This window comes from Leuresthes tenuis, unplaced genomic scaffold (assembly GCF_036924035.1).
Source record: "Leuresthes tenuis unplaced genomic scaffold, fLeuTen1.0.hap1 SCAF_5, whole genome shotgun sequence".
Classification (NCBI taxonomy): domain Eukaryota; kingdom Metazoa; phylum Chordata; class Actinopteri; order Atheriniformes; family Atherinopsidae; genus Leuresthes; species Leuresthes tenuis.
Window position 1 is genome coordinate 19,741,393 of NW_027325359.1, and position 27,156 is coordinate 19,768,548.

General features: G+C 40.1%; 2 protein-coding genes across 4 annotated transcripts in view; one reads left to right on the forward strand and one right to left on the reverse strand.

The window, feature by feature from the left end:
* The first annotated feature begins 1,282 nt into the window (after window positions 1–1,282).
* Window positions 1,283–5,595, forward strand: rlig1 (RNA 5'-phosphate and 3'-OH ligase 1). The gene is made up of 7 exons (XM_072386426.1): window positions 1,283–1,510; window positions 1,834–1,951; window positions 2,103–2,198; window positions 2,322–2,438; window positions 3,382–3,579; window positions 3,861–4,030; window positions 4,245–5,595. Exons 1-7 carry the CDS (start codon window positions 1,421–1,423, stop codon window positions 4,428–4,430), a joined length of 975 nt encoding a protein of 324 aa, XP_072242527.1. The 5' UTR covers window positions 1,283–1,420; the 3' UTR covers window positions 4,431–5,595.
* cep290 (centrosomal protein 290) overlaps window positions 5,132–27,156 on the reverse strand; it is a 48,300-nt gene continuing 26,275 nt past the window's right edge. For all 3 annotated transcript variants that reach the window (XM_072386424.1, XM_072386423.1, XM_072386422.1), the window contains 21 exons: window positions 26,807–26,917; window positions 26,533–26,667; window positions 26,147–26,416; window positions 25,068–25,175; window positions 24,507–24,706; window positions 22,841–23,054; window positions 22,304–22,441; window positions 18,554–18,775; window positions 17,878–18,000; window positions 17,290–17,432; window positions 16,979–17,134; window positions 11,493–11,616; window positions 9,857–9,991; window positions 8,677–8,763; window positions 8,326–8,490; window positions 8,128–8,250; window positions 7,826–7,995; window positions 7,547–7,688; window positions 6,607–6,680; window positions 5,684–5,781; window positions 5,132–5,376 (listed from right to left, as the gene is read on the reverse strand). In XM_072386424.1, coding sequence (XP_072242525.1) covers window positions 5,132–5,376; window positions 5,684–5,781; window positions 6,607–6,680; window positions 7,547–7,688; window positions 7,826–7,995; window positions 8,128–8,250; window positions 8,326–8,490; window positions 8,677–8,763; window positions 9,857–9,991; window positions 11,493–11,616; window positions 16,979–17,134; window positions 17,290–17,432; window positions 17,878–18,000; window positions 18,554–18,775; window positions 22,304–22,441; window positions 22,841–23,054; window positions 24,507–24,706; window positions 25,068–25,175; window positions 26,147–26,416; window positions 26,533–26,667; window positions 26,807–26,917 — 3,183 coding nt within the window. The remainder of the gene's footprint in view (window positions 5,377–5,683; window positions 5,782–6,606; window positions 6,681–7,546; window positions 7,689–7,825; window positions 7,996–8,127; window positions 8,251–8,325; window positions 8,491–8,676; window positions 8,764–9,856; window positions 9,992–11,492; window positions 11,617–16,978; window positions 17,135–17,289; window positions 17,433–17,877; window positions 18,001–18,553; window positions 18,776–22,303; window positions 22,442–22,840; window positions 23,055–24,506; window positions 24,707–25,067; window positions 25,176–26,146; window positions 26,417–26,532; window positions 26,668–26,806; window positions 26,918–27,156) is intronic.

The window sequence follows — 27,156 nt, forward strand, 5'->3', positions numbered from 1 at the left end:
CGCAGGTGTTTTAATCTTGTAAGAACTGGTTTCCAACATGAGGAATTAGATAATGCCTATTATTATCTAGTAATGCATTTTTACACAAACTGTTTCCAACCACGTGTAATACAAAAACTAACTGTCCAAATGGAAGCTGGAAACTGGGGAAGTTTGATGGTAACATACATTTGCAAGAAATTTGTTCTGTTTACCGTCAGTGTCTCCTATGAATTACATTTAATTTAAAGATCATTTTTAGGTAAAAGGCCACTGTCAGAGTGTATTTATGTTTAAACAAGACTTAAGTCACCGTAGACAAGAAAGCAAATATTTTCAAGAAAAATTGTTCATTTATTTCCTAAAACTGAATGTTTATATCTTATATATTAATTGTTTAGTATTACACAGGATTATGTTCTTTGTGGGAACAGATCTCAATTTCTAAGACCATTTGTCCTACATTAAATTTTTCTGTTCTTAAAAAAATGTCCAACATTTTCATGTGGAAGTCATATTTACAGAACAGTTTCTATCCCAACAAATGCAGGAATGAACAAGTAAATAGATAAATAAATAAATACAGTTTGGAGTTACATTTATCTGGCAAAAATTCCAGCGATGTGCCACCTTCTTTAAAAGTGGTTTTCAATACGTGGATTTCTTTATCATATGGACCCGCTTTTTGTCTGGAACAAAAAAATGACCCAAAAAGTTGGAAGTCCTGGATGTCCATTCCACTTTTTGAAGCTATTTCTGTGTAACTATGACTGAATACATTTGGGATGGTTTTCATGCTGAAGAATGAAGTTTGAAAGGCTCATCGATTGCCCTTCAGAGGATTTTGTGATAAATAAGAATCTAAACATCAAAAGTGTCCGGAGCTTTAGTGCTTCATTGTACATCTTCTGGACATTTTCTGGATATGAGCTCCTTAGACTTAACAGCTGCATTTTTGTTTTTTTGCATTTTGCTTATGTGCATGAGCTACTGAATCAATTTCTTACCATTATGTCTACGTTTTTTTGTTAAATACATCCACTTAATTTAAGTAGTGCATTTCCCTTTTGTTTCACATGGCAGCTTTGTTATGACAGTTATTGTTTTCTTCTGTTACAAGTTAACCTCCAGAGGGAAAAAAATCTGTTAACAAATACAATTAAAAAAGGTTACATTTGAATTAAGACAATAATAATTAACTTAAGTTAACATGACTGTTTTGGTTCCGTTCAGATAATTGTAAGTTCCCACCCGGCCAGCATGGGGGCGCCAATGAGTCTTTTATTTGTCTGTGCGACGACAGAAAATGTCACCGAGGAAGACTCGCTTGTCTTTCTCTCTCTCTCACACTCCCCATGCAAACGTTTACATTTCTGCTCTCCTCAGCCTGAATTGTGAACTTTGATGGAATAAACGGGGTATCTGTTGAAGCACATTCAAAATGCGACGCCTGGGCTCCGTTCAGCAGAAGATGCCGTGTGTGTTTCTGACCGACGTGAGGGAACAACAGTCCAGAAAACGGGACTGTCAGGTGAGAGGCTGCAAACCGAGATTCATCTAGCATGCTAGCATGGAGCGACAACAAACGCAAAATGTTAGTTTAAAAACGACCAAAAAAAACCCTCACCCTTTTACTTATATCCATACGTCAAAATGCATAGTTTTGTTTACTTTATTTTTCGTCATTCGCGTTGGCTTGTTGGTGCACCATATGAGAGACGTATGAGAAGTAAAAATTTGTGCCCAGAAATAAGTGGCTGACATCAGCTCACGCAGTCGGTGTACAAAAAAAAAGTGCGTACATGGATGTGTCGATAAATGGATCAAATATCAGATGTTTCTGCCTCCCTTCAGCCGTTTCAGGTCGTTGCCACAGAAAACCTGAACCCTCTCGCTGTCGAGGCTCACGTAGATCGTGCACTGGCCACAGAAAAACTGGATGGGACCTGCTGCTATGTCACACTTTATGGAGGTGAGTAAGAGTGATTTCTACCAGATTACAGCGAGCGAACTGCTTTTTCATCTGAGTTGGTGCTGAAAGCATTACGGGCAGCCTCTCTGCGCCCAACAGATTTGAGAATTTGAAGTTTTCTTTGCAGGACTAAATGGTCTTTTTGCTTCAGGTCAAGCTCATCTCTGGGCCAGACTCGACAGGAAACCCAACAAGCTGGCAGAGAAGAGGTTTAAGAGGCACCAACACTCTCACAAGAGCTCTGAAGGTATTGCTGCTTGAGTCAAGTGTATATATTCTAGGGTGAAAAGATTTACCTTCTCGCAGCTGAAGTTGTCTCCTGACAGTAAGAGGTATGTTTGAATGGTTGCTTTGGTGGCTTCTCTTTCAGATTTCACCTGGGATGTGGTTGAAGATTTTAAAACGGTGCCCGAAATGTGGATCCCTGCACATGGAGTCAGACACCGTAACGGTCATCCTTTGCCTGACGAAAATGGACACATTCCAGGTTCTCTGAACAGAGTTATTTTTGTCCACAATTTGTATTTGTGCAGGTCACACTTTGGCTGAATAGTGTAGTGATAAGATTGCTGCCTTTCATGTGGGTGACCTGGGGTTCAAATCTCACCTTGAGGGCCCTATAAAATCCGTTTTAATTTTACCCAAATTCTGTTTTTTCCATTTTAATTTTTGGGGATCCTGTTTTTTTTCTTACCTAATACTCTTATTTTACAATAAAAACTGTGTTTTAATGTAAATGACTAAAATGTACACTAATTAGATAGATATTAACTTAAATTTATTGAGGTGGGGAAAAAAATTCCTCAATACATCAAAAGTGCATCAAAAACAAGCAGCAAGTAATTAAACTTTAGTTGACTTGTCATAAAACAATAACCAAACATTTTAAACTTCTTCAAATTTAACTTAAACAAGTTACTTATGTTTTAGGACTAGTTAGTCCATGTAAGTTAGTACCTTGTCAATTGAGTGCTGGCAAAATTTGCAGAACAACAGTTCACCTGTCCCATAAAAGTCATTTGGGTGTTGCTCGGCTCTGTATTGAAGGGTTAGTGCCAAGTTTCTGAGTTTTTTTTGACGACAAAGACAGAGCCATGGGCAGCGCCATGCTTACATTGTTTTGAAGGGGGAGGGGCTCAGTCTGTGGAGGTTGCTTGTTGTGCCACCCATGTTTGCTTCCCTCCGTGCAGTTTTATCCAGATATACGTTCCGAGTTTCCGTGATCACGGAAATTATAGGGCCCTACACCTTGATCCCATCATAAAAAGGTATTACCTCCAGTAGGGGTCCTTTGGCAAGACCACCTTACACTACTGAGTGTAAGTTGCTTTGGATAAAATGCATAAACAAGAAGAAACCAGCATCATCTCTCACATGGATATCATTAATATGGTGGGAATGCTTCATTATATGTCCTTGTAAACCTCTAGGCTGGGTTCCAGTGGATAACAGCAACAAGCAGTACTGTTGGCACTCTTCTGTGGTGGATTATGAAGTCGGGGCAGCTCTTGTTCTTAGGCCCAACTCTGACGATGAAGACGTGTTGGAAATCGCAGCAGTCCCATTAGCCGACTTCCTGGAACAAACGCTGGAGCTCATCGGAACCAATGTCAATGGAAACCCTTATGGTATGTTGATGGAGAGAGAGCAGTTTTTATTTGACAGCCTGTTTCTTTGATGGCAGCTTGTGATATTAACTATTATTCCAAATACAAAGAAGTGACTGTGCTCGAGGTAGGTTTTGCTCAAATAACACTTCCAATGAGTCCTGGATGCACCAAAGATCCACTTTAACAATGAAAATATGTCCATCTTTCCATTGTTAAAGCAGGGGAAGATTTTGCTCATGGTCTCAGTGTTGTTGTCATCATCACCCTTTAAACTACAGTTGAGCATTCTATTCAAACAGGACTGGGGAGTAAGAAGCAGCCCGTTCACTGCCTGGTGCCACATGGGAGCATTCCCATCAGAAACCCTCCACCTGTGAACTTCCAGCAGCTGTATTCCTGGTTCCAGGAGAGTCCAGAAGGCCGGGTTGAGGGCATTGTTTGGCACTGCAATGACGGCACTCTCATTAAGGTGGGATGACTTAAGCTGCACCCAGGCTTCTTTCGGGGCACATTGAAACTGAACAGCTTAAAGTTTAGGTTATTTTAAATATTCCAATGTTATTCATCACATAAAATGCATTTAACTGGCTGTACTGAAACAATTAGACGCGCTTTACGTGAACATTTTGCACGCAGAGGTGCAGTGAACTCTTTGCTAAAGCCGAGTGCGTGTCTGTTTGTAGGTCCATCGTCATCACCTGGGACTGAGGTGGCCAGACGGGGACACCTGCCTCGCCAGTAGGCCTGTCGTCATTCGTGTTGATGGGACAGTGGACGCTTACAACAACAGCAGAGGCTTGTTTGCATCCTTTTTCACATTGAATGGACGCTGCTTCAGCCAGCTTCAGGACGTGCAGCTTGAGCCGTAAACGCGAGACGAGACGACGAGGCTCCAAAGCTGTATCCCCAGAGCATGCTTCATTCTGCAGATAGCCACCACATAACTGTACTTATGATTTAAAATGGGACCATGTCTGGAAAAACAACGAGTTACAAGTCTTACGAGTGGTTTACAGTGAGAGATCAGGTATTCTAGTGAAGGGGCTGGAACTTAGGGTCACATTTGGCATCACGCTGGAGGTGGAGTGGATTAAAGCTGGAGAACAGTTTGCAATTTGTTTTGCAAAAATGTGTACAGCTTGTATCAAAAGAATCCCGACCAACTAGACAATGTCTGTAATGTAAATAATGTATATAAATGGAGAGTTTTTAAAAGAAATTTTTTTTACGACGGTTTAAAATGCAAAAATTAAGGTTTTATTGGCAAACACAGGGAAACTTTATACATGTGCTACATAATATGTTACATCTCAAGATTTCAAGTTAATTTAACATTAACAAGTAACAGTTGCTTTTGCAAGAGGCTGAAAGTTATGCACCACTTCACTGTTAAAAGGGGAACTTTTACCCTGTTCTGAAAAATGAAGAATGCGATTCTAGTATTTCAAACTGCATGAATGAGCCTGACAAAACTTAAGGGGAGGGGAAAAAGAAAAAAAACGACTAAACAGACTCTAAAAGTAGCAGTTTTAAAAGTTGTTGCTTCACTAAAACTCTCGGTGACCTCGAGTTAACTGATGGACACTCTGGGCACTTCAGCCTTTACACCAAACTGATTGCACACCTTCTTCAGCTGCTCCTCCAGCAGAATGTTCTTCTTCACCTCTATGTTGTAGTTGTATTTCAAGTCTTCAAGCTCTTCAAAAAATGTTGGGTCAAAATTCGCCAGCTCCTTCCGGAGCTTTTTAACCTCCGCTTGGAGTTTGTTTTTCTCCGTCTCAGCAGCCTGGAGGAGGTCCTTGAGTTTTCTGTTATCTAAGAACACAACAACTTTAAACTGATTTATATCATAGATATTCAGGTGTTTTGCAGATTAAATGTAAAAATGTTGTCTTAGTGCTATTTCAATAAAAGCAAACCACAAGCACAATGAAACTGCTCTCATTGACCAAAAACAGAATGTACATAGTTTGAAATTGTTTCAGTGTTGCGCCAGAATAATTACAATTTAGTTTCAGAATGTTTATATTAAAACTTTTTTTTTAAAATGCCAGCGACGTTACAAGAGAACCCAAATCACAGCTTCATGTTCAAGAAACAACGGGATGCAGTGAAGTCTCACCGAGTTTTGAGGATGCTTCACCGTATTGCTCAGTGAACTCCGTTATCTTCTGTTTCAGTTCCATGTTCTCCTTCTCCAGCTCAGAGTCCATCGCTCTTCTGATAAACAACAGGTAGATGTTAGCGATGTCCACAACAAGCACATGATGAAAGCATCAGGACGGAAACTAATGCTGCTTTGCTTGATAAAACTGTGGAGGTGAGCGTGGTTCTTTCTCCAGCTCATGCAGTAAATCATATTAAAGGTTTGGTTAAAACTCTGTCTACTGACTTAAATGGGAATTTTCAAAAATTATTATGCCTAAATGAACGATTCAAAGATGACTGTCTAATAAAAAGGGCATCAAAAAATGTGGATCTGTGATTATAAAGACATTTTTGCCTCCGCACACGAGCCACATTTAAAACCAAGCAGTCGTGACGTGACATCAGCTCTCACATCCATATTAATTTAGCTGTTTAGAAGTTACTTTTATTTGAATCCATTTGCAGGTCAGAATTGACTGGTAAGCAGTTTCAACACATGTATCTGTCAAACATGGCATTGTTGAAGTGGAGCCACATACAGTTTGGCAGCCACTGTCACTTCTACAGTGTTGAGAGAGATGAGAAAATGAAATATGTCAATAAAATATGTCAATATGTCAATGAAATTAATAAAATGTTCATTTTTCAATGGCCAACTTTATTTGTAAAGCCACTTTTGTGTATTTCAGGAGACTCGTTTTTATTTTCTTTGTCATTTCATACTCTCCACAGACCTAAACTTCAGTTGCATCCTCACTGCTTCATTTTATAGCCGCCGTCGCGGTGTTCTTGTGTACCTAACTGTGAATGAGGAAAAACTCCCATGACCTACTGTATTCTGCGTAACTCCAATGCAAGCGTGTTACCGTGATTTTCCACGAGCACAGCGGAGCATACCTGATTGGCTGCAACTCTTTGGAGAGCCCTGTGTTACGCTTTGCAGCGACAGGAAGCCTTTTCAATACGTCGACCTAAGAAATGATGAATGACAAGTACACTCAGCTGTAAAGTGAGACAACAAAACAATTACACAAAGACCAGAACCTGAAAGGAGATCTTCTTTTAAAAAGCATCATTTGATTTTACCTACCAAAGTATTTATGGTTTTACAAGTCTTACAATTTGCGACACTAAAGTGAAAAAATACTTGAAAGTAATGTCAAAATTCTACTTAATATAAGAAAATGTACCAGCAAAACATTCTTAAGGTGTCTAAAGTGGACTTAATATTTGGAATATATTATTATATTGTATAAATGGATTATAAATATTGATTCATTAATGAAAGTATCAATTTAATGTAGCTGCAGAAGCATATTATTTTACAGACAACTGTGCGGCTTTATCTGTTTTTTATTAGTTCAATAGTTTACTTAATACTTCATTTCAATTATCTAAATAAGTCAAATTAAGATCATTGAAATAAAGCTAAAGCTAACTTAGTAAATGCATCTATTGGAGCACCACGAACACCGTTCTTCTCACTGAGAACCCAACGTATGCGAGCTGAGGCGACAATGTGTCTATAACTGTACTGCATGTTGGAAAATCCTTAGAAACAATCTCAAAAATAAACGACGTCTTTAGAGTTTAAAAAAACAACAACAAAAACAAGCCCAAAGTCGCTTAAAATAAGCTGACCAGTGTTTGTTGTTTGCCAAACAAGGCCACATTAATCCTTCTAGTCATTAATCCTTACATCTGAAGCAAAATTATGAAGCTGAAAATTCCAGTTCCTCATAAGGCCCAGAGCCCACCAGAAGTACAGCTCTGCTTGATGTACTGAAAAGATTAAACGGTCTCTTGTTATTGAAGTAATCCGTTTATTAGCCTGTACCTGATCTTCTAGTTGTCGGACGCTTGTCTGAGCTCTTTCCTCACGCTCTTTCGCCTCCTTCAGCTGGTGTTTGACTTCAGAGAGGGTGGCGGTCTTCTGGGAAAGCTCCTTCTCCAGCTCCTTCATCTTGTTCTCAAACATTCTGCACATGGAAGTCAAACACTATCTCACACACGGGCTGATGCAGTTTCATAACTATGTAACCAGAAGGATTTGCAGCAGGTTACTGTTTGAAGTTGATTGTGAACGTCCATTTATCTAAGGCTTGGATTTGCTGACCTGGTTACTACAGATGCCTTCGAGGCCTTACTATCCGTGCCCTCTGTGACGGGTCTGGAGAGAGCTGCCAACAGTCTTTGCTTGGTTTCCTCCAGCTCTGCCTCGAGCTTCTCATTGGTCACTTCCAGACTCATCTTGGTCACTCGCAGCTTCTCTGAAGCTTCAATTTCCTGTTAGAAAAAATAATTTGGCACAAAAATTCCCTGGTGACAGGTGATCATAAATAAAAGGCACTCAACCTCTTTCAGCTTGCACCCCCACCCTGGGGACACGTCTTCAGAACATAAATAAACTGCAGATACCCTTTTAATCTCCTTGCGCAGACGCTCGTTCTCCATGGCTATCTTCTCCAGCCCTTTGGTTTTAGACTCCAGTTTTGAACTCATCTCAGCTTCACTTTGACGCTTCAGTGTCTCACAGTCGGCCTAGAAGAACACAACATTAACCGTCATCTGCAGGAACAGAACACAGATGCACACGACTCAGAAGATGCCCACAACCTTTAGTTTTTCAATTTCTTTCTCCAAAGCATCGACTTTGTCTTGTTTTGCTGGAGCGCTGGACTTCTTCAGCGTCTCGTTTTCCCTCTGCACTCTCTCCACCACCTTCTTCATCAGCCCAATGGTCTTCTCAAGTTCAGGTACCGTTTTACCACTATGACCAGCCTGATGAGGAACACACCACAAATCATGCACCGAAGCAAGAGCACGGTAGATTCAATGTCAGCGATGGCCCTCAGTGGAGTTTCTTTTGTCCATTTTTATTTTTTTTTCCAATTGTCAAAATGAGTTTTCTTATCCTGAGCATTTTTGTTAAAGTCCACGTTTAGTGACTTTTTTTGAATAACTTACTCCACGTGTATGTGCCAACTTTTTCTCCACTTCTGTCTTTTCCTTTTTCAGTGCACTGCACATCTCCTTCAGGTCTGCAACCTGATTCTGCGAAAAAAAACAAAGAAATTCGGTATCAGCTGTCAAACACTCTTGCCCAAATCGATATCATATTTAAAACACTTCCAAGTTGTATCAAACATTGCTGTTTTCTGTACTTTTTAATGCCCACCAAAAACGTGGATGGAAGACCACATGCTGACATGCCTCTTTGATTAAGCTCTCTAGCTTAGGGTTATTTATGAAAATGGAGAGAAAAAAAACTGCAGAGATAGCTCCACAACAGTAAGGCCGAGTTTAAAAAGCAGTCGGTAGAATGTTGGAGTATCAGAGAAATGGTCTACGTCTCTGAGTCTCCGTCAGCAGGACAGAATGAGAATGAAAAAGTCACAGACTGACAAACACAACCCAGCAATGTTTGGGTGCTGTGTAAAATATCATTAAAAAAGAAAGCAATGATTTGCACATTACATAAACTGATATTTTTTTGGATTATATATATCATATTGTAAACAGTATGTACATCTTAAATTTTCAAAGAAACAATTCAAATGTTAAAAGTGAGACATTTCTATATTTCCTGAAAATATTTTCTCATAACACTGAAATTGGTGGACTATTTCAGGTGAGTTGACAACAGCTCTTCTTATACCCAAGATGACTGGTTGTAAAAAGAGCACCTCAGAGAGGCCGAGTCTCTCAGAAGTAAAGGTAGGCAGACGTGCCGCAATCAGCAAAATAAAAAGTGTCGACAAACTGGGGGGCACTTTCAGAATAATGTTCCACCATGTAAAATTTAAAAAACTTGGAATGTTCAATAATCTATAGTACATCAGATCCTAAAAAGATTAAGAGAATCTGGAGGCATCTCTTCTGATCTTTGGGCTTTCCGGCAGCACTACATTAAAAACTACTTCTCTGAGATGTGAGGCTGCCATTAAAATGAAAATTAACTAATATCTTTCATGAAATAGTAAAATATCTCACTTTCAACATTTTAAATGTTTTCCATTTTCTATTGAGACTGAAATATTGAGTGTTGCAAATCAATTTTCTCTTTTTTTCCCCAACTTCTTTGATATTGGATTTGTATTCCGTGATAAAATCAGCACTAACGGAACTGATTTTGTTTGGGTTGTACCTTGAGTCTCGGTAGGTCTTTGTTGGTTTGCTCCAGTTGAAAGCGCAGCTCCAGGTTCTCAGAGGCCAACCTGAGGTTTTCCTTTGAAACATCCTGATCTCTCTGTGATGGCGTGCTGGTGCCTCTTCCTGAAGTCTAAAGAACAGAAACGCCACAGAATGAGCCAGTATAAATGAATTAATCAGCTATACTGCTGCAGAGTGTAAGGACAGATTTGCTTATTTGAATAACTGTTCTGGGGGATCATGAAATCTGTCTCTACCAACACACATCCAATGGAAACCTTGAATCCATGACGGCTGTGCAGGGGCGGGGGGGTTCAACACCTACACACTAACAAGCCACTCCACAGGTTTGACCTGACTTTGGCGCAGCCACCTCTAACACTATCACAGCACGACTACTTCAGCAGGGTGACTAAAGAAGCCTGAGTACCTTCAGATATCTAAGAGTTGTGCTTTCCCGTTTTTGTGCTTGTTCGTCTCTTTTTCTAATGATGGACTTCTCTGGGTGTTCCCTCAGTTTGGTGCTGGAGTCCACATCTGGCTTAGCTGAGGAGGACTGTTCCTGCTTAACCTCCTCTGTTGCCTCCTTTGTACTCTCATCCCCCCCTTCCTTCAGCTCAACCTGTTCCTCAGCTCTCTGTGGCGTCTCTGATTTGACTTCGACGTTGTCGTCATCCCGATCATCACCATCTGGGTCACAAACACCTTCTTTATTGACCGTTTCACTCATTTCATCGCCTGCCTCTGGTGCAGAGGAAGGCACAACCGATCCCGGCCTCTCTGATGCATCATCCTGTTCAGGCTCATTTTCTTGTGTGGTCTGTGGTTCTTCCTGTTCTTCAGGCATGGAAACTTCAGCACCACCGGTGATGACTTCTGCACTTTCATAGACATGTGCACCTGTTTGCCTCTCCTCCTCTTCCACATGATCATTATCCACATCTGCCTCTGAGATCACGTCTCCTTTCTCAGCTGCTGTGTTTCCTGCCACCTCATGGCTCGATTGCTCAGTGCAAACATCCTGTGTTCCCATAAAACTGGTTTGAGTCTCTCTATCTGCCCAGGTTTGCTTTGGCTCCCTCTTTTGGTGAAAGGTGTCCTCAACAGCTTCGGGACTAACGCAGCGGCTGCGGGGCTTTAAAGGGTGGGCTGCAGCATTCCCTTCGCATGACCCATCCTCAATATCAAAAGTAGCAGAACAAATCCCTCTGAAAGTGTGGGAGGAGTCGCTTCTCCCCTTAGCAGACAATTAATCAGAGTAAATCCAGAGAGATGCAGAAATATTTAGAAAGAGAATAAAGACTGATGAATACAATTTAAAATGTCCAAACCTTCAAAAATATCACAGGCCACGTCACACATCTTGCTATAAATGTGAGTTTTTGCCATGTTTGTACCACAACTAATAAATAACTCAAATAAACATTTTTCTATCAGTCAAATGTTGCTTCAAACGTTTACTTCAAATGACCCGTGTGGCGTGGCAGCTTCTGAATTCAAAGACACTCATTTTACAATGACTTACACACAAGAGCATGTCTGAATTTGAACAGCTTGAAATGTTTACTTTTATACAAAGTGATCACCTTTATGTTAGATTTTTCGGCTCTAATAATCAGCTCATCACTTACAGAGGGTCTTGATAGAGGATCTTTGGACATCTGGCCTTCTAACGAATGGATCCTCTCCTCCAGGAAGCTGTTTCTGAGCACCAGGTTCTCCATGGCCTCATCACGAGGTAAAGCCTGCTGTTCTCTTTGGGTTCAACAAGAAAACACAAGTCTTGCTTTGTACTGCACAACATTATTTTGTATCACACTATAAAAGCCTCGTCAGTGAGGATTTGAAACAACCCAAATCATAAAGTTGATTTTGTACAGGAGGAGGAGGAGGCTGAAACTTTTTTCTCATCATCACTGGCACACATTATAGTATAAGATTCAAGATTCAAGAAGCTTTATTTATCCCGAGGGAAATTTCTGTGCAACAGTTACGATACAAGTAATAAAATAAAATAAGATAAAATAAAAACAAAATAAAGCTAACATAAAATAACATAAGTAACTGTATACAATATGTGCAGTGTGCAACTTAGCAGCCTCAATAGAAAACAATATATACAAACCAAGTGATTTGAAGAGCTGGCATCAGCAAAATCAAGTTAATTATTGCTTGAGGGAACAGTGATTATTCATGTTTATATATTCTCTACTAAATTGCTACTTATCACATTTTGAAGCTTTAAGCGTTAAGTCATGTTAGTTTGTTTTCTATTTGTGACGTTCCGCACAGACAAAAAAAATCAACCCTAAATCCTACTCCACACGCCATATACCCATATATCCATTGCTCTTATTCTTTATGTACAAACTCAATGCATTTCCAGAAACTTAAATCTGTAATTTGTTAATCTGCTCGAGCCTTTTACAGACACACACGCAAAGGAAATGATTTTCAACACTGTTGAACACTACACTTCCAGTAAGCACGGACACAGATTTCAGTCATACTAGATACCAGATTTTAGCTGTTTAACAGTCCGTGGTTGGCATCGACTCCCCTTCCTGATGTTCTGCACATTCCCACTCTGTGTGCATAAAGCCATACTCTAGCAGGTCATGCAGAATGAGGGCTGACACCGTCCTGCTGAAAACTATTCACTTCCCCGGAAAGCACGTCCCCTTGATGATATCAGATGTCACCGCAAAATTCCATCATACACCTCTGTATCAATAATACCTCCACGCATGCAAATCATCCATGTCAGGAACACTGTTGCAGCCTTACAACATCACTTTTGCACCGTTCTATGACAACAGCCTGGGTGGTCTTTCTCATTTTTGGCACACGTAGACATCAATTTTTCAGCTGAGCAGCTGAAACTCGTCCGACCACAGACACGCGTTCACTGTTTTCCTGACCATCTGATAGGAGCTCATGTCCAGAGAACTCAAGAGAGTTGACATGTGGCTTCCTCCTTTTGTGGTAAAATTTCCGATTACAATTTCTCTGGAAAGGACCGTGTTGAGTGATAATGTTTTTTTTAAAGTACTCCTGAGCCAATGTGGCTACATTGATCATAGTGGCATAAAAGTCTCTCATGTAGTACTGCCTGTTGGTTCAAAGGTCATGCGTGTCCAACAGTGGTTGCTTTGTGTGATCATAGGTGAATTCAGTTCAACAGTGACTCCATCTGAAGAGATTCTTCCTTGACATGTTTATGTGATCAATGTGGTCCAGATAGTGGTATCTTTCTATTTGATTTACTTTGAAGGTTCGATATCACCACTGCCCCCCACCCCCCCAAATATGCCGCTATACTTATTCTCCACACCGGAGAAAAAACGTCAAATTCCAGTAATTCATCATTCAATTATAAGGCTAATCATTAATACTTGTAGCTCAACTATGCTTAACTATTTCTCAGTCAGTTCTCACATGGGTCCAATAACGATGATAAAAGGATCTGATATATTGCAAATAATCACAACACAGAATTCTGAAAAATTTAGATACTAGATAAAAAAAAAAAGGTAGAGTCATAAATCTCTGCTGTTAGGATCCGACAGATATCCAGTTATTTGGATAAGCCTGTAGAATTTATGGTCTTCCTTTAAAAAACCAACATCGTTGGCTCCTATTTGTTAAGAGAAGTTTCTAAATGATCGCTTTACGTTCCCTCATTTATCTTAATCTGTGCATCTGGAACTCATCAAACACCTTACTGGCTTCAGCTCCAGGTTCTGATAGTAAATACTGAGCTCGGACAGATGGCTTTCAGATATGCTATTTCATCTTCATGAAATAACACACAGCAGAAACTGAAGCTCAACAATCTGAAATCCTTGAATCACTGTGCTAATGCTCTTGACAAATTCACTTAAAGGCATGTATTCTGCCTGCATTTGCATAGGTTTTTCTTTATTTTGACTGTCTTCTAAATGTAGAATAATACTGAAGACATCAGAACTATGAAATAATACATATGAAGTCACGAAGTAGACAAAAAGTATTTATATGTATGTATAGCTTCAAAAGATAATCACCTGGAATGATTTTCAGTTAACAGGTTAGTTTCGCCAAAAGACGATTATTCGAACTTCTTGCCTTCTTAATGTGTTTGAGGTAACCAACTGCACTGTGTCACGGCAGTGTTCTTATGCTGTATGCAACTGCAGTAATCCATAACATATGACAATCTGGACAACTGCAAAAACTCTGCAAGAACTTTTTAAAAACCATCAGATGCTGTCATCAACAGGCTCCCTTGAGGACCAACACTTATGGCTGCTGCATGATACAGGTTCATTAGAGGTAACGGCCTTAAAATTCATAATTTAATACTAATGAGGTTAGAGTTTAAGCGGACAGAGTTCAATTGGCAGACACTTCTTAACATCAACTGTTGGGAGTAGACTGAGTGAATCAGGCTTTAAGAGTTTCATTGCTGCAGTGAAATCAAGCCTGAAAGAGGCCAATAAAAGGAAGAGGTGCGCAGCAGACAGGTAGAAATGTATACTGTTTTACAGCTGCAAACTCTTCCAACTGTTGACACAGAATAAGGGAAGGGGGCTGTATCTGCATGTGTGGTCCTGAGTGTGAAGTACGGAGGAGGGGGTTTGATGACCTGGGATGCACACTTAACAAAAATCAACATACACTACATTGTCAAAAGTATTCGTTCATCTGCCTTTACATGCATATGAATTTAAGTTCAATTCAATTAAATTCAATTCAGTTTTATTTATATAGCGCCAATTTACAACAATTGTCATCTCAAGGCACTTAAATAATATAGTCCAATTCAAGCCAATTGGAATTCAATTAATTGTAATCATAATCCAATTAAATTCAGTTAATTACTTTAAAATTAATCCAATTAATTCATATAGAGCCAATTCAAAAACAATATCCTAGCTAACGAAACCAACAGATTGCACTGAAACTTGTCTTCAGTCCAATCTCCTGTCCTAAGCATGCCTGTGGCGACTGTGGAAAGGAAAGACTCCCTTTTAACAGGAAGTAAAAAGAATTGGTCCAAGCACAGAACCCTGAGGAACTCCATGACTTACTCCGATGTGTGAGGAAGATTCTTCATTTACAAGAACAAACTGGAATCTATCAGATAAATATGACTTAAACCAGTCTAATGCAGTTCCTTTAATCCCAATAACATGTTCAAGTCTCTGTAACAGAATGCTGTGATCGATCGTATCAAATGCAGCACTGAGATCCAATAGGACAAGCACAGACACAAGTCTGCTATCAGATGCCAAGAGGAGATCATTGGTAATTTTAACCAGTGCTGTTTCTGTGCTATGATGCACTCTGAATCCTGACTGAAACTCTTCAAACAGATTATTTCTATGTAAATGATCACAAAGTTGAGCTGCAACTATTTTTTCAATAACTATAGACAAAAAAGGGAGATTGGATATAGGTTGATAATTAGCCAACACTTCTGAATCAAGAGCAGGTTTTTTAAGTAAAGATTTAATTACAGCAACCTTAAAAGTCTGAGGTACATATCCTGTCAACAAAGACAGATTGATCAAAGCCAGTATGGAAATGTCAGTTAAGGGGAAAACCTCCTTGAACAGTCTGGTTGGGATTGGGTCTAAAATACAAGTTGATGATTTAGAAGTGACATCCCATTCTAATTCCATAAGGTTTAATGTGACGTCGGCTCATCCTTTCCAGATATAACAGCTACAGCTCTTCTGGGCAAGCTTTTCACAAGGTTTAGGAGTGTATTTATGGGAATTTTTTACCATTCTTCCAGACCGCATTTGTGACACTGATGTTGGACAAAAAGGCCTGGCTCGCAGCCTCCACTCTAATTCATCCCAAAGGTGTTCTATTGGGTTGAAGTCAGGACTCTGTGCAGGCCAGTCAAGTTCTTCCACACCAAACTCACTCATCCATGTCTTCATGGACATTGCTTTGTGCACTGGTGCGCTGTCATGTTGGAACAGAAAGGGGCCATCCTCAAACTGTTTCCACAAAGTTGGGAGCATGAAGCTGTCCAAAATCTCTTGGTATGCTGAAGCATTCAGAGTTTCTTTCACTGGAAATAAGGGGCCAAGCCCAGCTCCTGAAAGACAAGCCCAGACCATAATCCCCCCCTCCACCAAACTTTATACTTGGCACAATGCAGTCAGATAAGCACCGTTCTCCTGGCAACCTCCAAACCCATAATCGTCCACAAGATTGCCAGATGGAGAAGCGTGATTCGTCACTCCAGAGAATGTGTCTCCACTGCTCTAGAGTCCAGTGGTGGCGTGTTTTACACCACTGCATCCGACGCTTTGCATTGCACTTGGTGATGTATGGCTTGGATGCAGCTGCTCGGCAATCTCTACGTACTGTTCTTGAGCTAATCTAAAGGCCATGTGAAGTTTGTTGATCTGACTCTGCAGAAAGTTGGCGACCTCTGTGCATCCGCTGATCCCGCTTTGTCATCTTACGTGGTCTCTTTCCCAATCGCTTCCACTTTGTTATAATACCACTGACAGTTGACTGTGGAATATCTAGTCGTGAAGAAATTTCACGACTAGACTTGTTGCACAGGTAGCATCCTATCGTGGTACCACACTGGAATTCACTGAGCTCCTGAGAGCGACCCATTCTTTCACAAATGTTTGTAGAAGCAGTTTGCATGCCGAGGTGCTTGAATTTATACACCTGTGGCCATGGAAGTGATTGGAACACCTGAATTGAATTATTGGATGGGTGAGTGAATACTTCTGGCATTATAGTGTAGCTCCCTGCAGCAACCTGTTATTCTATGTGGCTGGTGCTTAGTAGTGCCATCATTTGTATCTCTAAAGAATGACAACTTTAGTAATACATGTTTTGGCCAATGTAAGAGCTTTTTAACATAGAAAGAAAAGGCAGATAAAGCCTCCACAATTACCCAACCTTGTTCCAAGTTGAGATGGTTTGTGGTGAACAAGTACTAAACACATGTGGAAACTCTAAGGATTTTTTGAAAATATTCGAGGTGTTTAACTCATGACAAGATTGTGCAAAACTTTCATTAAAGTAAAATCATTCATATACGGGGGGGTAAAGGAATTTTGCGCAGTAGCAAATATTTTTAAAGACCGACACATACTTTATGGTGAGAATCTCCATCTCCAGCTCTGAGTTATTCTTCTTCAGCTCCTCTATCTCCGTCTCCATCTCAGTTGACCGCAACCCCACCACCTGATCAGCAGTCACACCTCGAAGCTTCAGTTTTTTCTGCAGTGCACCCTTCTCTTGCTCCAGTCTGCGTGCGAAATAAAATAAATAAAGGGGATTTACGTCAAACATGGAGTGCTATGTGACAGCTCTACTGACAGCTGTAAAGAAGAGTCTTTGTGTATACACTGAGCAAAATCAAAGAAACCTGTACAAACCGGTTCGTATGACAAATACACTGACCTGGCATAAAGGTCTTTGAGAGTGCCGAGCTGCTTTGACAAAGATTCATTCTCCCGTTCCTTCTCCTTCAGCGAATTCTTCACCTTTTCCAACCTGGTTTGCCACTTCTTGCCCTCCTCCCATCGCACAATTTCTTCTTTAGTCTATTACAAAGTAAAGTTGTACATCAGCTGCAGAAACTCATTAAACTACAGAAGGCCTTAATATACATCTTCTGTGTACAGATACTGTCAGAATCGCTCGTATTCATGAAACAGCACAGGCTGCTCTATATTTCATTCTATACATATGTTAGAATTATAACATATTTTGTTAAAAAGTATAGATTTTTATGTTATTTTATAAACATTTATTTTATATAATAAAGGGATGAGATCTTCAGCCTGTGAGCCTTGTACACTGCACTGGGCACCAAGAGAACACCCTAATGCGAATATACTTTTACCCATTAAGACCTGTTGCAACATATGGTATTGCAGTTCCCACAGCTGAAGGTTGTGTGGTGGGTTAATGGAATAACAGATCAAATTTCTCTGGTAGCTGCAAAGCTAATAAAATAGTAACCAAACAGTTTAACGCTGACCCAACCTTTCCATGATCTTCCTTGACATATTTCACAAAGACTCTTTTCTCCAATTCAGACTCCAGCCTTCTGATCTTCTTCTGTAGATTCTCTATGGTAGGTCCTTTCCCATCTGGTTCTGGTTGATTCTGTCAACAAATATAGAGAGACGCGCCTCATTTTTCTCAGACAGGTAGAGTGGAGACAGACAGTGCCTCTGACAGGACAGTTCCTGATTATTTTTGTTAAAAGGAGGGCCGTAATGACTTGAATAGTCTGCACGAGCTAAACAGATAGAGTCTCGAGAAACATCTTAAATGTCACTGCTATGGGTCACTAATCTACAAGAATACCTGAATAATTAAATTAAGACAGATGTTCCCTGTAGTTTATCTTAAATCTCTGAAGAATGTGAGATTCCAGTCTTGATGCATTCCACATTTTTAAATTTTTTTTAATTTGCTGTGGAGCCTAACAGGGGTTGCCTGTCTCACATCTCCATGTTTTATCATATTTCAAGGTCTGAATGTCATGTCTAAGTCAGAGGATTTTAATCACTTGTCCACATGACATGATGGTAATAGTGGCTGTGTCATGTGGCAGCTTATAACAAAAAACTCAAAACCAAAGTCCAACATCGCCAGCTGCTTCCTCTCAAGTCAGTCACTTGATGTAGGACTTCACATACGTACAGATACGAACCTGCATGGCGCTGGTGAGCCTCTTTACTTGCTGCTTAAGCTCCTGGATCTCTTGCTCTCGCTCCTCTTTTTCAGCCTGCAGCCTTCTCTGGGTTTTCTGACATCTCTGGATCTCTTGGTTCAGTCCTTCCACTTCCTCTTTTAGGACGTTCTCCCGGCTACGAGCAGTTTTGGCAGACTCCTTTGCAGTTTGTAGTTCTTCGTTAAGCTCTTGCACTTGTGCCTTTGAAAAAAAAACAAAGTCTGATCCCTCCATGCCATCTTTAATGCCCTAAGATATCCAAAAACCTCTCAAAAAAAATGTTTAAATGCATTTTTACATGCATTGTCTGTGATTCCACAGCCTGATAAATCTTCCTGCCATGGTATCAAGCATTCCGCACATAAAGAAAACACAGAAGCTGTTTACACATCAACATGCATCCTGGACTATCTGATTAAAAGTGGCCAGTTTTAAGTACAGCTGTAAATGCACTGAGGGTGCATTGGTATCAGATAATTCAGAGCAGATATGGAATAGGAGCAGGATAGCAGGCTGTGTAATAGTTGTACGCAGGCACTGAAACTGAAACGTCAGCACCCTGGTCTTTTTAGAGCTGATTGAACAGGAATCATGTGATTAGTTCTTATATTAGTATACATACAAAAGCGTCTGGGGTCACGCTGACTAGACACCTACTCACCTCATGTGCCTTTACACAAGAACAAGAGTTTTCACTGAGACTTTTTCTTGCTTGAACGGTGTTTGGAAGGAAATGAAAAGGAAATTATTTGACAGAAAGCTTCCTGCTCCTCATGTATGTTCATTCTAGCGACATCAGAGCAGCGCTCAAGCTGTGAGTAGTGGGATTTATATATTATTTTTTGGCCAACCCCTGATCTTTTATGTAGTGGCTGGAGAATGGGGGGGGGGGGGGGGTAATTGCAGTTATATATTAAATCATGTGTACATAAATGGAAAATAACTTATTTAAATAGTCTCCAGGAATAGTTGTCCAGGCTTCTGGAAGGACATTTCAAAGCTCTTCCTTGGATGTTGGCTGCCTTTTGTTCCATTCCGAGCTCTGTGGAGGATTCATCCCTCCATAAGACCTGTTGCCACTGATTTTTAGTCCAGTTCTTGTGACATTTTGCATACCTCAGCCTTTTCTCTCTATTTCCGTTTCTTCTGACTGGCTTCTTGACAGCCACCCTTCCATGAAGACTGCTGAAGAGGCTTTGGCAAACAGCACGTCACATTCAGGTACAGCACGTAGGTGGCTTTTCTTTCTTTTTTTTTCAGACCTGCCTTTTTCTTTTGTCCAATCAAGTTTTTTTTTCTTTTTCTTGGATGTACTGCACACAATGCTGAGATATGAGAGAGGTTTGGCTCATAGCTCTTAGAAAATCACATTGTTGGTGAAAAAAAAAGCTTTGTCTGTCAAACTGTGTTGCCTTTGGCATTTTTCTTATACAGCTTATACAGCGTCTTTTTTCCTGACAGGCGGCGAATAACAAATTGCACAAACATACACTGTGTTAGGTAAGTCATATTTTTGAGGATTATTTGTATTAATGAACAGCTACAGGACTCTCGGTCAATCCAAAATGTTAATAAACCTCAAACATGAATATTCAAGAAAGTTAAAGTGAGGTTTTGGCTTTTTTAGGAGAATATCTATAATGTGCACAATTATTGGGCAACTATTAGTGTGCAGAATTATTACGCAACTAAATTAAAAACACATATTTTCCCACCTCACTTTCTTATTTTCATCTGTTTAAGTGAGAATTATATTATTGAGACTTATATTATCTCAATTTGGTTCAAGTCAGTTGAGAAAGGGGGCTATGTCATATTTTTTTAATCTTTAAAGCCTTTTCTGGCTAGCCACACAGTGGAGTATTTGGATGCATCTGATGGAGCATCGTCCTACATAAAAATATGTTAAAAAATGTCTTTTTTAAATATGCAGTCTTCTTCTTGTGCCACTGCTTGAAGAAAGTGTCTAGGTGTGGGAGTTGATTTTGAGTCCATCTTCAATCCAAACAGGTCCAACCAGCTCATCTTTAATAATACCAGCCCATACCAGTACCCCACCTCCACCATGCTGGTGTCTGAGTCGAAGTGATCCAGCCACGGGTCCATCCATCTGGTCCGTCAAGAGTGACTCTCATTTCATCAGGCCATAAAACCTTTGAGAAACCTGTCTTCAGATATTTCTTGGCCCATTCCTGACGCTTCAGCTTATATCTTGTTCAGTGGTGTTGGGTTTCAGCCTTTCTTACCTTGGTCATGTCTCTGAGCACTGAACATCTTGTACTTCTGGGTACTCCAGCTGGGTTGCAGTTATGGAATATGACAGCACTGGAAGACAATGGCTTCCTGGTAGCTTCATGCTTGATTCTTCTCAAATCCTTGGCAGTTAATCTTTTAGTCTTTCTTTTCTTAATACGTTTCTTGTGACCCTGTTGACTATTTGCAACAAAACATTTGATGGTTCTGTGAACACGCCCCAATATCTTAGCAATTTCAAGAGTGCTGCATCCCTCTGAGAGACTTTTTGTAATTTTTGACTTTTCAGAGTCAGTTAAATCTCTTTTTTCGCCTATTTTGAGGAAAAGAAGCTGCCTAACTAATATACACGCGTTGATATAGGGTGTTGACCTCCCGAGGCCACCCCCTCCCTCATTACACATATACACATCACCTGCTATGGTTAATTCAAGTTTACAACTTGGAGTAAGAAAATATGCCTTGAAATCATGATATGGTCAGCATACTCACTTGCCTAATAATTGTGCACACAGTGTACAATTCAAATTTGACTCTGAACAAACATACAAAAAAAACCCAAACACGTTCCTTTGAAAATGGTCAGGTACTAGGACAGGACTCAAAATGGGGAAAAAAAAAATCCAATGTTCAAAGAAAAACCTTGAAAGGCCTAAAGAAAGCCCGGAGAACCCATATAAAGAAGCCTGCAAACAAATGACATCTGATCACAAGTGTTGACATGGGACATGAAAGTTGAGTTGCATTCTAATACCAGGTGCAAACGGCCACATCACTGAGCAGCAGTGTTGCTCTGGGTGACATTCTTCATATCACTAATGCACTGTTGTTCATTCTGAGCCAATAACACACTCATGAGTGCATTAGATGTGAAAAAGTTGAAAGGAGTTGCAGAAGAAAGTAATTCATCTTGTGCAACCTTATAAAGCATTTATGTCTTCTATGTCATGTCACATAAACTATTTATATATATATATATATATATATATATATATATATAGTTATTTTTTAATGAGTCAAAATAAATCATGACAACCTTCAAGTCCATTGATGCCAAATCTCTCTGTGTATCTGGTTAAGCCTCTCTCTCGAGATAAATGGTGATTAATATATGAAGTGAGGGCCAGCTGAAGTCAGCCAGATGTCAAACATGGTGTTTGTGTACAGAAGTGGGCGTGTACAGTATTCACCAGTTTCACCTTATGACTGACTCGTATTCATGTGGATGCTGCAGTGGAGCCAAGAACATTGGACTGTAAATCTAAACAAAGCAGAAGCACCTACAACAGGTTGTTGGCAGTGATAAAGCCGAGGTCATTTATTTTTCTGTAGTCCTGTTTTATGAATACTGTTTCTGTTTGTGTAACCTAAACGATCTGGCTAAGCTATCCATGTGCTGATTAATGACTTCAACAGTGAATATAATATGCCCTATGTATGAAAAACAAGCCGGCTGTGTTAACACTGCGCTCTCACCCTCAGGTCTTTGGTGTGTCTGTCAAGCAGTAACTGGACATTTAGACTCTCCTCTTTCTGTGCAGCGCTGGCTACGACTTGCTGCTCTGCGGCTGACGTCATTTCCGCCCGTAGCTCCAACAGAGCCTTACTGAGAGCCTGAGAAAACACGCAGTGTTTTACAGTTAATACACCAGAATGCAGATCATTTTTGGGCACTAATTTTTGTACAAAACTACTTTTAGCACTTTTTAGTTGAAACAGTTGAAACGGCTTTCATCTACACAAGTAAAATGCTGATTAGCAGTAATTATTCAGTTCTCAGTACGCCCCTGTGTAGCTGCCAGTTGATCATACGCTCAACAAAAAGAACAGACGAGCACTATAGCTTAAATTCACATCTTTGGACTGGGAAACAGAGGTACTAAGGGAAAACAGAAACACTGAGTAGAAATAAATTGCTCTTAGCTTCAAAATGAGCTCGCCCAAGCACTTCATGTTGATCCCTTTAAAAAGCCAAATAAAACAAAAGCATAAAAAGGAGAAAATCTGAAAAACCTTGAGCTGTTTTTCCTTCTGGGTGAGTTGTGCTTTCAGTCGTTCCATGAGGTTTTTCATGGTGTTGCTGGGAGAGCGAACGTTGGCCTCCTTCTGGGCCTCCAGCTCCGTACATAGGTTATTCATTTCCTTCTCCATCTGAGCTATCCGACTCCTCTGATCTTCATTCTCACCACTCAGAGCTTTCAACTGGGCAACATAATTCTTCTCTAGGCTGTACAAAAAAAAAAAACAAAAAAAAAAACTTTGTTAGTTTTAAAGCAACTAGTTCAGTCTAAGCAATTCTGACCTAATTTAACATGTGTAAGACAACTGAAAACATGCAGAATTTGCATCCTTTCACATGAAAGTTGAGGCCAAAATAAAGTTTATAGGTAAAAAAAATGTACTTTTGTACATTTAATTTCAGAACTTGCGCTGTGTTGGTTTTGAGGATAGGACAGGGATTTAAAAAGAAACTTGTTTGGCTGATTTAAACATATGACCAAAATTGTCTGGTTTTCAAATAAGTTGCCTACAGCCTGCAGGTTTATTCTACATATTCTTTTTTTTTTAATCTAATTGGTTATAATTCTACCACAAAGTACAGCTTGGGCCAGTTTACTTGGACACAAGTGGAGAGACTTTCTGTCAGGACAACAGTCAGGGTTTGTCAGTTCCATTCCTTCCATTGGTTTTGCTTCTTCTATGGCTGAAATACCTATATCCCAGTACACTATTGAACTTTACACTCTTTAATCTGATTTTCTGTTAACACGTAAAGCCGAATTAACTTGAATTTACCATAAGTAAGTGTTAGGTCTCTGGAATTATCTTATACCTCCAAGTCTGACAGTATTACGTTTTTGAATCTCTTCACTGGAGCTACGAAGCTTGTACCGAGGGAACCTAATCTCTGCAATAAAATCCAGCGAGAATTACGTTGTTTGACTAAAGCTGCCATATGGAGCATGTCAATAAGGTTAAAGGTTTTTGTATGGTGAAATAGCTTTATACTTGCACTTTAATATTCAACTTACTTTGATTTCATTTTATTTATTTATCTAAATAAATATAGTTTTTACAGGACTAAATAACTTCTAGATATGATAAAACTATACTGATAATGCAGACGGGTGAACTCTTTCATTAGGAATGTCCAGGGTTTGTCATTCTTGAAGTAAATATTTATATGATTATTTATTGATTATTATCATATTTATTTGATTACTGTACAACATTTAGCAGCTTTATATCTGCAAATTACTTTTTGGAATTTTGTGGTTTATAGAACTTGTAAAGAATTGCAAAAAAATGTTAAGTTTAGCTCAAAGACTTCTTCAAACTTTAAGAATTCTTAACTTTTAGATTTTGGACAGCTGTGTGAACATACCAGAGGTGGTACATTTTTCTTGAATTATTGTTTAAGAAAACCTCTGAGCGAACTGGGGTGTGTGTGTGTGTGTGTGTGTGTGTATGTGTGTGTGTGAGGGGGTGGGCGGGGGAGGGGGTTTATGTGAGTACCCATATGGTTTTTCCTACAGTAGGTGTAATCCCGGCTTCCTAACTTAAACCACTTATCTAAAGTATTCTAATTCTGCTTGAGTCTAAACTTCACAGGTCACCACTGTGTCAAAGATAAGGATAAAAACAAAACAAAACAAAAAAATTAAATAGGGATAATCACTTCGCCATCTCGTCGGCGTGTTTGTTAGCCTGTGTTTCCACGTTGGTCCTCTGTCGCTCCAGCTCAGCTGTGGTCAGCTTAAGCTTCTCGGTGACAGAGCTGAGGGAAATGTCCTGCTCCGCCACAGTTTGCTCTAACTCAGCCAAACGCTCCAGGTGCCTGGAGGTTGGCACCCTGAGAGTGGGCTTCTTCATCAGCTCCTGAACAAAGGACAGTTAACACCAGGTCAAGCAAAGACAACTTGAAATTTCAACTAGTGCTCAAAGAAGAGTCCAGTAAAAAGCGCTTAGAAAACAAATGACAATTTAGTTTTGCCATTGAAACTTTTTCGTTTGATTGTTTTTGTTCTGCACAGTTGGAGGGAAACACTACAAGCTTCAGCACATGGTCCTGAAACATCTCCTGTGCTAAAGCATTAAAGGGTAGGAGTGAAACAGTTAACACACAGTTATACATGTATGTATGGGGCATTCCAAGGAAACACATGTGCTAATGCCATTGTGAGCTTCAGCCCAGAAAGGTCAAGTCTTTATGAGTAGAGGTAAATGGAGTCGACAGTACCATTGCTGTCTGTTTGAAGCGGTCCAGTGAGGTGTCTGTGTACAAGTCCAACTTCTGATGCAACACTCTCAGTTCCTCCTGGTGCCTCTTTATCATTTCCTCCTGATCCTGTATCAACGACATGCAGCTTAGTGACACAAGCAAACAGTACAGTAAAAGAACAGTAAAAAGTAGAAAAATTTAAAATATACACATGCCAACATTAAAACCACTGACAGACAGTAATCATGTTCTTACAGTGTAAAACTCTGCTGAAAAAAGAACACTACAAAGAGTTGAACCTGTTCATCCTGCCTCCAAACTCTCCCAAATCTGACCTTCAAAATCGAACGGGGCCCAAAAGATCTATTTCTAACATCCCCTCAGATGTTCTTTGTCCCATCCATCGATAGGTCAGATTGGTTAATCTACACTGGTACTTCTGCTAAATAAATTATCTGAATAGCTCTTCCATTACTGTCTCAATCTTCAGTTACTACAGTGATAAATGACATAGTTAGATTAGTTAGCTTTAACTGCCATGCTGAAGTTTCTGTTTATCCACCTGTTTTGCAGAGTAGACAACAACCGAATAATAACTGATAAAATGCTGTAGTGTCTGATGTTTACCACCTGTGCAAAGTTGCCTTGGGAAAATGATAAGAAGTCTGTTAATTGCCATCTGTGTAAGGGAATTATGGGTATAAATCAGGACATTTTGAGAATAACTAACTTCCCAGTAAGTTTGTCCAAGAATAGACTCAAAATTACACACACACCATGTCCAGGCTTTGTGCTCAGTGATGGGAACATGCAACATCTTCAAGGTCACTAGGAACAGGCAGATTCTACTGAACGAAGACCGCACCCTCAGTAAGTCAGAGATTTTGGGGAATCCAGGGTTGACACATCTCTCCAGACTTGATGCATCAAATCTGTAATTATGATACGGACCTGGTTGACAATAAAGGTTTCTGTGTTCGACCAAGTCTGTGTCAGCAGAGTTCTTCCTGCATCATCTACACACAGGCTGTTTAAAGGCGACCATCCCCAATACACCACAATGCACTAAATGCAAAACACTCCTATTTTCCCTCTACCTGTCTGGCTTGAGCCAGCTGGTTCTGGTATTTCTTTAACACGTCTTCTTTTTTGTCCAGTCGACCCTGGAGATCTCTGATGGTCTGGTGGGCCAGCTTCAGGGCGGGCTGAGAGTCTGAGTGGCCCTCTTTGTGCTTGGAGAGGTCTGCAAGCAGGCGCTCTCTATTGGCAGCGGCTGGAAGCCGAAGACGCAGCTCATTGATCACTTTATCTCTGGATATGATGTTCTGTTCTGCCTTCCACAGAGCTTCTTCCTTCTCTTTCAACTTCTGTAAATGAAGAAATGTTTGGGTTAGTTCTCAACCAATAAGAAACAACGCTGTCGATGCTGTACATTTAACTGAGAAGGAATGCTGACTGTACAAAGAGAGACTGAATACCATACCATGTCCAAACGTCTGCAGGTGGCCTGAGTGTCCTGGATGGTACGGACATGCTCTCTGATTTTACCCAAAGCGAACTCTAACTGATGTGCAAGAGGTAGCGTTGGGTCTGGGAGGGATCCAGTACCTTCCTCAAACTGTACCAAACAAAAACACAGCTATTATGTTTCAGAGATGGACTAAATGCAGGGAATCCAGTCTGTTTTGGTATAAATATGCTTTGCCTATTCTAAATTTGATCAATTTCACTATTGAAATCAGAAAGCAATGCTTTACCTTTTCTGCACCACCACTGACAATCGCATTCTGGTGCTTCTCGTAGTGATCCAGTTGACGCTCCAACTCGACTTCTCTCTGATCCCATGTGAGCTGGCGTTCTTCTTGAAGCTTAAAGAAGAGAGAAACCATTTCTGAAACACCTCATTAAAACCACCAGTGTGTGTATGTACTCAGTAGCAAGTGAAGCTCTGAAATATGTGAAGCCCTCACCGCAACCTTACCCTTCACCTCTGTGTAAGTGAATTAAGCCAAAGTAATCCTTTTAAATACGAAGCTATTTCTGAACACAATGACAACAAATGAGCAAATTTGTGAGTTTGGATTTAGTGACTTTCAGAGTTTTTTTT

What these genes read in the sequence shown, in the direction of transcription:
- rlig1 (XM_072386426.1), top strand. Translation starts at nt 1,421, where the DNA reads ATGCGACGCCTGGGCTCCGTTCAGCAGAAGATGCCGTGTGTGTTTCTG. An exon ending in CTCTCACAAGAGCTCTGAAG is followed by an intron (nt 2,199 to 2,321) that starts GTATTGCTGCTT and finishes CTTCTCTTTCAG; the next exon opens with ATTTCACCTGGGATGTGGTT. An exon ending in CGAAAATGGACACATTCCAG is followed by an intron (nt 2,439 to 3,381) that starts GTTCTCTGAACA and finishes GTAAACCTCTAG; the next exon opens with GCTGGGTTCCAGTGGATAAC.